Source organism: Zeus faber (genome assembly GCF_960531495.2).
Source record: "Zeus faber genome assembly, chromosome: 6".
NCBI classification, from domain to species: Eukaryota; Metazoa; Chordata; class Actinopteri; order Zeiformes; family Zeidae; genus Zeus; species Zeus faber.
Window position 1 is genome coordinate 23,225,868 of NC_137201.1, and position 13,307 is coordinate 23,239,174.

Genomic DNA, 13,307 nt, shown 5'->3' on the forward strand with positions numbered 1-13,307 from the left:
ACCTTTCATACACGAGTCAAATAGGAACAAGAAGAGCAAAGCAAAGTGCAGAACTGCTGTAAACAATACAAAGAAGTCCTGAGGGAAGGATCTGAATAACTAGAAAAGAGCAGTAAAAGTTGAATAGAAAGGGTTAAATGAATGTATATTTATTATGTACGTAAATCCTTTTTATCAGTGCAGGTTTTTTTTCTTTAAATATAAACAGTTGTCGGTGTAAACATTACGCAACAAGTCCCGAGGTATTAAAATACTTCAAATCTTGGGACAGAGACGGGCGATATCTCCTTCAATTAATTTGGCACCACCCGGTTATTTTTTGTGGGTCACGTCTGGACGGACGGCCCCAGATTGCACGTGCGGACCTCTTGGCGCCGCCTTCCTTCGGACACGCCCGTCTTGAATTCCGCACGGCGCGGAGTTCCGAGAAAAAAAACAAAAAAACAAAAACCAAACACAAAAAAAAAAAAAAAAAAAAAAAAAAAAAACGGGAGGCGAGCACCACGGTGACGTCACCGTTGCCGAGCAGCACCGCGGCCCCCGGCGACCACAAAACGGGGCGGAGCGGGACGGCCTCTCGGTTGGGTTCAAGATTCTTAAGTTTCATAAAAGCGAGAAAAGCGAGAAAAACAAGCACACATAAAATAAAAAATACGGACCAGTGTCCGTAAAAAAAAAAAGCAAAAAAAAAACCTCCACTCCAGTTGTCTGAGTTAGGTTTACGTTTCTTCATTTTCCCTACCAGTAAGAAACCGAGGAGTCGAAATCTTTCTCCAGATCTCTGTTCAGCCTGAACCCTGCGCTGCGTCTCAACGTGCTGTTCAGAGCTTCAATTATGACATCATATTATACTGTATATTGCTATATACATGTGACATTATTATCACATGATCTAAATGATTGGAATCATAGCACTTAATTGGGATGACCCGTTTCTCCGGCCATTGTCTCTGCGTAATGAGCCTTTACGCAGTGGGAGGAGAGGCCGACGCCCCCTGCTGGTACCAGCGCATCCATCCCTGTTTCCAGTGTCGAAACATCAGCGAATATAAAGTATCTGCGTTCCTGCGACTCCACAGTCATAGAGGGCGCAGGGAGGAACCGGGGCCCCTGCTACCGGTGCAGGTACCAGATGTGACCGGCCCCGACAGATCGGCTCGCACGTGCGGGGGTCAGGGGGCGAAACAACGCGCCGCCGGGGAGGTGGGGCGGGCTACGTTTTGCATGAGCATTATTACCGGACATTTTGACCGGCAGGTTTATCATTTATTTTTATTTTTTTTATTTAAACCAGGCAAAAAAAACAACAACAAAAAATAACTTATTACCGGAGCCAAACATCAAGGAAGTGACGTAGTTCGGTAAAGCCTTACGCACTTTTCCCGCGGTTTTGAACTCGAACACGGAAGTTAAATATTGCAAGAACAGGCGTTTGGGGAGGTGGGTGGGAATAAAAGAGGTGCCATTCTCCATATTACAGGTCAGTGTACAGTCACAATGATTTTGAAGCTGTTATTTGAACTGTGCATATACGTAGATGTGTACATATGTGTTATTTCTAATCTCATTTTAATTCCCATCCCTTTCCGGACTGCACTGTTTTTCGCTGCTGCAACGTCTGACTTTCCCCTCCGGGGATTAATAGAGTTTTATTTTATCTTGTCTCATCTCATATGTTTTAAGCGTCCGAGAGATGGGGAGTGAGAAGAGCAAACCACAAACTTCTCAGTACTTTGCAGGAGACGACACATAGAACATTTATTATTTTTTTTTTTTTTTAAAGACATAAATAGAGCGAGCCTGGCTCTTTGTTAAAAAAAAGGCTTTTCATAGGTGTCTTACAGCATTGATCATCTGGGGGTGTTTTTTTTTTCCAGTCCACCCCCCCCCCCCCTTCTCCCTGCACAAAGCAATTTTAGGCAGACAAATGAAACAATAGCTTGGCTACTAAGATTAGTGGGAGGAGAGAGGGTATTGTATTCATCAAAATTGTCTCTGAGCGGTAATTAAATGTAATCACAGGGCTGGAGCTACATGATGATTGTTCTAGCTGGAAACACACACACACACACACACACACACACACACACACACACACACACACACACACACACACACACACACACACACACACACACACACACACACACACACACACACACACACACACACACACACACACACAGGGTCTGGAGTACAGTGCAGGGAGAGACGGACGCATGGTGCAGATTAAAAAGTGCATCTTGTCACTTAGAGAGAGCGAGAGGGAGAGAGAGAGGGATTTTACAGTAAATCAGTGTATCTGCAGGCATCAACAAATTCAATTTAAGAGCTATATAAATCACTCGTTTTGTATTTTTATTATTATATATATATTTACTTTTAAGACCTTTTAGACACACAACACGTATGTTTGGATTAAACTACCTCACACAAATGTAAGAGCAAAATGCCAAATCCTCCATTCCAGATATCCCATTAGATAGTGACAATACGCTACAAAATAAATCTAAGCTGAATAAACTCTGCTGAGCCCTAAACACATTCTTCCATTACGAACTTTTGGGCACGTTTGGTTCTTCATTGGTTCTTACTGTACCATCAAAATCATCATATTATTATTACACAATTTGTTGTAATGATACTGTGATAACTTTAGCAATAACATAATAACTAAACTTAACCATTGCTATCCACGCCGTATTGTTGTTGTAAACATATTTCTTCATCCTGTACAGAATATCCATCTTGTTGATATGTTTGTATTTCATTTATAGCAATAGACATACTAGCAGCCATACTACCACTCAGCCTCAGCTTATGCTCTTTAAACTAATTTATAGTGTGGGAAGAATCACTTTTTGTTGATTTTTCTATCTTTTGTTGTCCTTTTGGGTATTTTTTCCAGAATTCTCAGAGTTTTTTCTCACACAAAAAATTACCTGTATATGATAATGCACCTGGTCAAAAAAGATAAAATAAATAAGATCCCGATTGTGCAATCACATCTTAATTTACTACATTTATTACAATTCATGGCCTTTTATTCAAATGTTTTGTATATTTGCCTATTTTCCTTGTATATTTGTCTACTTTATTTGTATATTTGCCTATTTTTTTTATCCAGACATTTAAGCGTTTATGCAAACTGTTTGCACAGTTATGCACCGATCCTTATTATGACAAATTCTTTATATAGGAAAATGTACTTGGCCAAATAAACTGATTCTGAAACCATATCTTTATACAGGCCATTTAATACAATTCATGGCTTTATATTTAGCAAGACTGATTCAATGATCTTCAAGACTTTTTAATGACACATGGATACCCTGTACAGTATGTACACGTGTGTGTATTTCTGTTTATTCATCCCATACAGTATATCCATCTACATTTATATTTATACCCACAGCCATACCAGCAGTCGTACTACCACTAAGCCCCTGTTGTTACCTTTTAACTTGATTTACCCTGTGCATAGAATCGCTTTTTATGGATTATGTATATTATTGTATATTTGTCTAATTTATTTATTTATGTCTATTTCCTTTTTATGTTTTGCTTTTTTTTTCCTGGCAATTTTTTTTTTTTTTTTTTTAAATCAGAATTGTACAGGAATGCACCAGCATGACAAATTCCTTATACAGGATATAAAACTTTTCTTGGCCAAATAAACGGCTTCTGAAAAAAGCATCTTTACAGGGGTGTATTACATATACTGCATTAATTAATTTGCGAGATTGATTGAATGCTCTTCAAGACATTTTAATGAGCCATGGATACGACGATGTATGTAATGATGTATGTATGTGCGTTTGCATGTACTGTATGTGTATGGGTGCGCGGATGTGGGTTCTGACCAGCAGGTCCAGCTGCTCGGAGCTGGTGTCCCGGCGGGGGCGCTTGGAGGCCGCCCGTGGTTGCGTGGACGGAGGGTCCAGGAACAGTTTGTCGTCCTGCAGCGTGTTGACCTGGCAGGAGACGTCGCCCACATAGGCCTTGGCCTCGGTGGCCGTCATGGCCCTGGAGAAGCCCTGACCCTGAGAGAGGAGAGACACCACCAGGTTCTAGTCACTGAAACGTGTTTATCAGTGTAGATTAGACAGACAGACAGACAGACGGATGGAATGAATGGAAAAAATATTAAAAAGATAGAAGTGACCCAAAAAATAAACTGGATAATGGATTTAAACAGTAAACAGTAAAAGTTCATGTAAACATTTGCACTTAAAAAGTAAAGTGCAAATTAAGAACACACTCAAAACCACACCTACTTCAACCTCTGTATGTTGAGCTGCTTTATTTTATTTGCTTGATATTTTATTTTATCTTGGTTTGATGTTGCCTGGAATTTGGTGGAAAGTGCATTGTTTGTTATTTTTCTGTGAACTAAAATTTAATAAAAACTCACAGAATTAAAAAGTCACAGAAAAAAAATACACACTCACCCATTTACACTGACCCGTAACTTCAGTGCCAAGTCACATGCCCATTTGGCCCCCCAATTTAAAAAAAAAAAAAAAAGGTTCAAAAGAGCTGAAGTATTAAGGCAGAGAGATTAGGCAGACGCCCAAAAGTCAAGATTAAGATCAAGATGGCACCGATCTTGTAGATGGTAGAATTCTTTCATCTTCTGTGAGATTATTTGGAATATTTAACTCATTTTTTATTTTATATTATTACTGTTGAAAAAAAAAAATAGTAATTTTACCAAGAGCTTATCGTCATTTTTGAAGTACAAGAACTTTTTCTTCCCTTTCCCCCCCCAAAATTAATTTAAATTCATTTCTTTGAAGCTGGTAACCTCATTGCATCACCTCAACACTTGAAATACAAATTTTCCACGCGCGACGGGTCAATCTTATAGTTCCTTGGCTTTGAAAATCACTCATTGAAATTCAGCGGAGAAAAGGCTTTTAATTATTCTGTTGACGTGTGGAATATATGGACGGATAAATGAGCGTGAACCAGCTTCTCCGTACATCGAACCGCTTTTAATCTCCTCCAGCAACCAAACAACCATTCAAGGATCAAAAGAGGACATTCGAGTGTATGCATTTAGACTTTTAGTTCTGTCGTGGTTTTATGATATATTTATATTTCTTTGCGGTTTTGGAGTAAATGAGTGTACCGGTACTCCTCAATTAACGACCTACCTGTTTAACGACCGTTCAGACTTAGGACCAGCTCTCTGACCAGTCTGTATTGTACGCTGTGTACAATACCACGGCGTCTCAGCGTCAAGCATCCCATCAAGCATCACCCTTTATATATTATATACACTGTAAACACTATATACACTATATATATTGTATACACTATATATACTATATACACTATATATTCTATATACACTATATACCCTGTATATAATATATATACTCATACACTGTATACACACTATATACATCCCATCTCATCACCGTTCTCAGTCTCGTTCCCGCAATCTGTCAGTATTCACTACACTGGCGTCCGCCATGGCCAAGCCCCCTTACTGTGAAATAACACGGGTCCTCGCTTAACGACCAAGTCGCTTAACGACCTGGTCCTCGGAAGGGAAGTGAGAAGTGCCTGTAGTTGACACTGCAGACACTTCAGATTTGGGATTTATGGACGCAACAAAGAAAGAAGGCGTTCTGGCAGGGCGCCTGACGACAATGAGTAATTACGATGTAGGAACGGAAACGCACAGTTGAAACATTAAGAAAAGTGCAGAGCCGCCCCAAGTAGGTGCTGCTCAGTATTCAGAGGCTTCCATAATATGAGAAATGTGAAAAGCTCATGACTAAACATGTATTTTAGTTGTATTGAGTTTTGTTTTAACTTTTAATATTTTAATTGTGCCGTTGTCTTATTCTTACTTAAATACAGTATATTATTCGATATTTTTTATTTGATTATTTTTCAGTTGTATGCAATTTCCCTCCAGCCATCAATAAAGTATCCATCTCTAAATCAAATTTAAATCCAATTTTTGGTCATCTTAATTTTGACACGAAAAATGGCATCTTGTTTAATCTTTTTTTATTTTTTTATTATTACCTAATTGTAGAGCCGGGCGATTCATCGTTATAATATCGATATTGTGATATGACTTGATTATCGTAATATAGCACCATTTTGTCTCTGACGCTGCTTTACAGTAAATGAATCCCACTTTTCTGAAACTGATAGACTGTTCTAATAAATGGCCATTATATCCAAATAACGAATTAACAGTTTCAAAAGTATTTCTTGTTGTGTGTTAATATCTTGTGAAAGCAGCGACGGTCAACAGCAGCAATTGATACAGAATGCGGCGGTGCGACTGGTGCTCAAACAGCCAAAGAGGGCACACGTTACTCCGTTGCTTATCGAGCTCCACTGGTTACCTGTAGCCGCTCGCATCAAGTTCAACTCTCTGATGCTTGCCTACAGAGTGATGGTTGGGAATGCTCCCACTTACTTAAATGCTCTTGTAAGAGCACATGTTACCCCCCCGGATGCTGCGTTCGTCAAATGGGCGTCGCCTGGTTCTGCCGGCTGCACAACCACGGCAATCCAGGCTATTCTCATTTGTAGTTCCACGTTGCCGGAACGAGCTGCCAAAAGCCACCAGAGCAGGGGCCTCCCTCTCTGTCTTTAAGAAGCACTTGAAGACCCAGCTCTTCAGAGAGCACCTGCTCTCCTAACTTACAATTACTTAGCACTACTTAGCAGTATTTATTTATTGTTACACTAATGTTTCTGTTGCAATGAAGCTTGAATGTTATTCTCCCTTGTAAGTTGCTTTGCATAATAGCGTCTGCTAAATGACTAAATGTAATGTAATGGTTAACCTCAAAATATGGTCAGATTATGGAAATCGAGGCAAAAAAAAAAAAAATAATAAAAAAATAATAATAATAATCATGATACTTTCATGATTGTTCATGCATTCTTAATGTATTCCCTTAGTCATAGATTTGGGTCACCATTTTGTGTTATAAGTTCCCAGATCGTTGAATCTCTGAATTCCCATCGTCATACAAACCGGCCGACGTGTGAAAACCTAAATTCCCCGTTTGATTTCTCCCCTGTCCCGTCCCGAAACGCAGGGCCCCCAGTTTGAATGGGGCCGCCACGCGGGGCGGCCGCTACTCACGGTGACTATGATGATGCTGGTCTCGGTGATGGTCTTCTTGGGCAGCTCGTGGAACACGGGGTCGGGGTAGTAGTCGAAGGTCCTCAGCTCCTTCAGCACGTTGTCCAGCTGCAGGAAGCTCCTCAGCCGGCGGTTGGCCAGCGAGCCGTTCAGCGTGGGAGACAGGAACTCCATCACCGTGTCGTTCTTACGGTGAGCCTGCTGGTTGGAAGAATGGCATGCCGTCCCGCTCATGTTAAAATACCTTGTGAAGAGGTTTCGTGCCCCCCACCGGAGACCTTTCTCTCTCAGGGCTCCGCTAATCTCTGTCCTTCTCTCTACTCACCTCATGAATAATGAATTTAAGCAAAGAAAAAAAAAAAAAAAAACCCACAAGGTAAGGTGATAATAAATGGCACCAGGGAAAGGAAAAAGAAGTTCAGTCCTGGACTATTTTAAACACTGCCCACTGTTATAAGCTCAAAATGGTTTTGTGTTAAATGGACAAAAACCGAGATAACAATTTACAGCAGGTCTTTGTTTAAAATGACTGCCAGGCACTCAATGGAAATGCACTGGAGGTTGTAAAATGTTGGGTGGTACTAAATTGAGTTACGGCTGATGTTGTATAATATGCAAATTCAGTTATTTTTCGCAATTTCTTTGTACATTTTGCCTTTTTATGATTCTTTTTTGCATATTTGCCTTTTATACGTGGGCCTTTTTTGGTTTAATTGGTTATTTATGTTTTCATTATGTGTGACTTCTGTTCAGCCATGCGCCAGTTTTTCACCCCAACAAAATCCCCATACGAGAAAACGGCCGAGTAAACAGAAGCTGATACAGATTGTTGTTTCCTCCCACTACATAATGGAACATTTCGGTCTAAATCGGCGGTCAAACCCCCCATCTAGCAACAGCTTATTAACGTGACAAGTTAAAGGCCTTTTGAGATAACGTTCTACATCCGCTGCTCGTTTTGACTTCCCGGTCTTTCCAAATCTCCCCCGTCCCCCTGGCACGGGACGTGAGGAGGTCTTGGCCGAGGGTCCGCCTCAGCAGAGCAGAGCGGCCTCGCGCCATAATCTGCTGCTGCCTTAAAGCCGGCATTAACCTCAGCTCTTTAAATGAAGTGCGTAAAGTCATTACTCCCAGGACCCACTGGAGGGCAGGGAATGGCAAGCGGCAGCAAAGTCTTTAGCTTGTTTTATATTTTTAATATTCTAACTAAGCTTGAATCAGATTTTTTTTTAAATATATATATATAAATTTTTTTTGGTGCAGGTGAAACATTGCCGGCGCTGCCATCTGCAATCTCACAGGTTTAGGGATATATGGTCTTATACGCAAGTAACAAGTAATGCTGCTTTATGCAATCTCACTCATGATTGGAAGCAGCCAGTGGAGGCACGTAGTTGTGTGTGCGTGTGCGTGTGCACACGTGTGCGTGTCTTTGTGAGTAGACGCTGGTACTTTAGGTTTTAAGTTCAAGGAAGCTCTACTGTGGCGGGCTCAAAGCAATCTGGCGAGATGAGTTTAGTAGAGTAGAGAGTAGATCAACAGATACTACCGATGCCAGTGGAGGAAAGTATGAAAGTTTTTTTTCAAGGATCTGTACCTTTAACTCATTTCTTACACGGTCATGTTAATTCAGTAAAAAAAAAAATAATAATAATAATCAGTATTTATACATCAAATGTATAAATCCTGATCTGAAAATGGCGGAGTTTTTTCATATACTGTATGATATTATCATATAGTATATGAAAAAACTAATTTGGATCAAGGGATTGGATCTAGCAAACTGCTCATCGATTCGTCATTAGGTCCAGATCCTTGGAAATGACAAGTACTACTTTAAGTACTTTAAATACATTTAAGCGCAAGGACTGATATAACTATAGAAGTAGCAATGCCAATGTGGTACTTTCACTACAGTCATTGATGGTACCTCGACTTTGCCTCTGTATTTCTTCCACCGGTGGCTGATGTTGGTACTACAACAGTAAGTAGTTACAATAAATGGGAAGGGGGGGTGGGACGGGGGGGTGGGATGGGGCAGGGTGGAGTGGGGGTCCTTAGGGACAAACGGTGGCTAAAGGGGTGAAAGAGTCGCATATAGAAAGCTCCAAATAACACCGACGGACAACCCACATTTAACATGAGATGGGTGAGGATTCAGACATCGGTGTCAAGGGAGAATTAAGTCGCACGACGGCGGAAAAAAAAAACAAGACGCAAACACACCTCCACGGAAACCGTCTCCAAGGTGGTGCCGTTGTCTGCCAGGACCTTCACCTTCATCACGGCCGTCTGGATGACGCCGAAGCCGGTGCCGTTCACCACGATGTTCCTCCCTCCGCTGCAGCGCACACAAACACAGAAGCTGTTTTTCACCACGGAAGGCAGCCCCAGGAAGTAGCGGCCGGGCGTCAAATTTCATGCGGGTTGCGAAGACGAAGGCGAAACGTTTTGGCAACGGCAGGGGCTTGTTTTCGAAGTTGCACAGTTCCGCGTTTGGGAGGCTCGTCGTTCGCAGCACAGCTCTTGGTTGCGGATACATGTTGAGATATCTGTCTGACGCATTTTGTTTTTCCACATGGGTCACGCAGTTTGTTATGATGAAAAAATGAAAATAAAAACAGCATTTGTGCGATTTCTGGACAATGAACAGGGTTTTAAAATATGCCGCATACCAAAATATATATTTGGCATCGGCTGGAAGACAAGTGATACTTGTATTTACTTTGGTACATAAACATAAGGTTATTAACAATGACATCTGGGTTTTAGTTTTTAAGCACTTCAGGTTCAAAATTTCTCATGAATGTGTCCTCGGTCTCTTTCCATTTCATCCACCGTCCCGGCACAGATTAGGACCAGTGCATCCGCTGGCCGTCACAAAAAAATGTATGAGAAATAAAATACTATAAAAAAATGGGAATTTCTCTCAGAAATATTCCTCCGAAATGTGCTTTCAACGCCACACATTGCTGTTGTTTTGATATTTACGCTTTAGTCCTCGACTGTCTGCTGTGGTTCGCTGAAATAGTCAGGTGTGGTGATGCAAGATCCACAAAGGATCGTGAAACCATGTCACGAGTCACTCTGGCAAAAAAGGTAATTGTCCCACAATAATAAAAACAAAAAACAAACATCAATTACTGAGGACTAATTTAAAATCCAAGGCAACCACCGCACACCACGCCACCCCGAGCGACAGCGGGAGGGTAAGCCCAGCGACGAGAAAAAAAAAAAAAAATCCAAAAACGTTGAGCTGAAGTCACTTCATGCAAACTAGACAAAATCTGTTTCTGATAAAAAAAATTTTTTTTTAAATTAGACGAGAAACAGGCCATGCCGAAAACAGATATCGATTTATTTTCTTATCTAAAGCGGCCAGGTTAAAAGATTTTGAACAACATGCCACCCGTCTGTCCAGAAAACAAAACAAAACAAAACCTCCGCGTGTGTCCCATGAGGAACCGGCCGATCGGGCGTGGGACGTGCACGCCTGCAAGCGGCAGGTTTTGGAAAACAAGCCGCAGCCGCGGCCGGGCGTTGCGTGTGTTGGACACCAGCTCCGCACGGATCAGGTCAATTAAACCCACTGAAGGCACAAACTCGAAACAACCTTTTCCCGAGAATACCCTTCAACCCTTCAAATCGGAGTCGGGTCGGTGAATACGCCGCGTTTTCCCCGATCGGAGCCAAACAAGCCGCTTAATGGAACCCACCAGAAGAAGCTGCTCTTGGGCGAGTGGCCCAGCAGAATGGGGTTCTCCAGGAACCTGAAGGCCCCGGCGACGGACGTCGCGGTCCTCTTGCCGTACCGCACGGTGACGGCGAGCAGGTTGGAGGGCACCTTCTCTTCCCGGTACTCTCCAGTTCTGCAGATGATCTTCGCGCCAAACTGCTCCCTGCCGAGACAAGGACATAATTCAGCACCGGTGCTCGGGCTCGGCGGAGGTCAACGCAAAGGTCGTCCGGTGGCCAGGCCGAGGCCAGAAATCCAGGCTTCGCCTCCACGCTTCCTGGTTATTTTGCGCCCGTTACCTCGGCCCGAAATGTCACTGCAGATATACAGATTACTAGTGGTCACTGTGGCAAATGGGTAGGGAAATAATTGCACTGAAGCTGATGTCAACTCAGGTTTCATTTCAGGATTGTAAAAAAAAAAAAAAAAAAATGTAATAAAATAAAAAAAGAATTGAAGAAAATCAATTTACAGGCATAAAAGTTGACATACTGTAGAATTTGCATAAGGTACAATGTTTGAATAACAAATAGAACTTATCAAATGTAGAGAGGGAAGTGAAGCAGAATTGGCCTTCGGCATGAATGGCAATTATTCATTCCAGTGAGCGAGCGCGTAGTGTAAAACTCATCACGCATTACTCGATGCCCAAAACTTAGTCTTTTCAAGTGCATCGTCAAAATTGATTTAAGTAGAAATTAAGCATGTGATTTTTTTTAGATTTTTTTATTTTTTTTTAGGTGAGGTGGTGTACCGCAGAGAGAGCCAGACCTTGGAAGTTGTGCGCCGGCTCACGCATAAGGAGCTGCAGTGCGTACGGCGGCGAATCCCATACCAATAGGTTTGTGCATAATTCATATTTTCAGGTCATTGGCCGCCACTGCACAGGTGAATCACATTTACCGAGAACACGGAGCGCACACACACAGGGTTTAAAGTGAGTGGAAGGCATGCGCTCTCTGAGCATCCACATATGCTGGAGACCTTAACTTTATATTACAGATTTCGATTTAGAGAGCCGCATCCTTGACGGCAGCCGAACTGTCACGGTGGGAAAGAAGGTCACAAGGTCACAATGAGGAATTAACTCATTGGACACAATAAATAAAACATGGGGACATTTTCCAAATGTTGAGGGTTTATATGTTTAACTAATATTCCGTAAGGAGGGAGTTGTATTACTGGGTTTGGATCATTTACATGCACTTGGTGGCTTGTGTGTGTCCATGTATTACTTACAGTAGTAAAGTATAATAGTATTGTATTTAATCATTTTATTTCTTCATTTGCATTTCTCTTTTGAATATGTGAATTCTGTAGCATCATTTTGAGTTGCATCCAAGCTAAATGTTGTGTTTTGGTTGATGTATTTTGTGATGTTTTGATGGCTTGAAAGTCAAAATTCTGGGTGTGTATATATATATTTTTTTTTTTACACACACACACACACACACACAGTGTACACGCACACGCACACACACGCGCACACACACACACACACACACACACACACACACACACAGACACACAGACACACAGACACACAGACACACGTGAGTGCGTGCCCGCCTATGTTAATAAATATGCAGTTCTTAATTTTTTTTTATTGTAATGATTCTAAACCAGTGCAATTGATCTACTGTCAATTTGTTATTTTCTAAAAGCCCCCCAAAAAAGGCTGAATGATGATAAATGAATGAAAGAGGTCATGATGAGGAGAGTATTTAGGTCCTTACACGGTGCAGTCCACGCTCCCCACGGTGACCTGGACGTCGTCCCTGGTGCCGGTGTCCAGGTTGATGCCAGAGATGGTGATCAGTGTGCCCCCGGCCTTGGGCCCCTGGGTGGGATGCACCCCCTGCGAAATGGGGTCCTGGCAGAGGGGGTGGAGAGGTAGCCCAGATACAGGATTAAGGAATAAAAAATATACAATTTAGCAATGCACCGTTAAAGTGTTCACACTCCCCGGGCCCACAGGAATGCTTTTGTTGACACACATGTGCCACAGCACAACACACACACACTCTTTCCATTTCCTTTCACCTGCTTGATCTCACTGTCAGAATAACAAAAACATGCACACACACACACACACACACACACACACACACACACACACACACACACACACACACACACACACACACACACACACACACACACACATTCTCTCAAGCACAAACGTGCACATTCACCACATGTGCCTCAATTTGCTGAGCAAACAGCTAGGCGGAGTACTCCCCTGTGGGGAAGCTTTAGCAGAGCCGCGGATATGAAAAGCCAGTTAAATAGCTGCGCTGTAGCCTGTTAAAGTATTAGAGCAAAATGGGGCCCGCTGCATAGCATCTGCTTAAAGAGAAATGCATATATATGTATATATATATACACAGTATATATAGGATATATTCTGTCTTATCATACAGTGCACGGCAATTGTAATATTAC

At 42.0% G+C, this 13,307-nt stretch overlaps 1 protein-coding gene across 1 annotated transcript in view; it reads right to left on the minus strand.

Moving 5' to 3' along the window:
* plxnb2b (plexin b2b) overlaps positions 1-13,307 on the minus strand; it is a 127,612-nt gene that overhangs the window by 22,036 nt on the left and 92,269 nt on the right. The window contains exons 16-20 of the mRNA XM_080002764.1: positions 12,599-12,735; positions 10,843-11,025; positions 9,365-9,467; positions 7,127-7,324; positions 3,864-4,043 (exon numbers count right to left, since the gene is read on the minus strand). Coding sequence (XP_079858890.1) covers positions 3,864-4,043; positions 7,127-7,324; positions 9,365-9,467; positions 10,843-11,025; positions 12,599-12,735 — 801 coding nt within the window. The remainder of the gene's footprint in view (positions 1-3,863; positions 4,044-7,126; positions 7,325-9,364; positions 9,468-10,842; positions 11,026-12,598; positions 12,736-13,307) is intronic.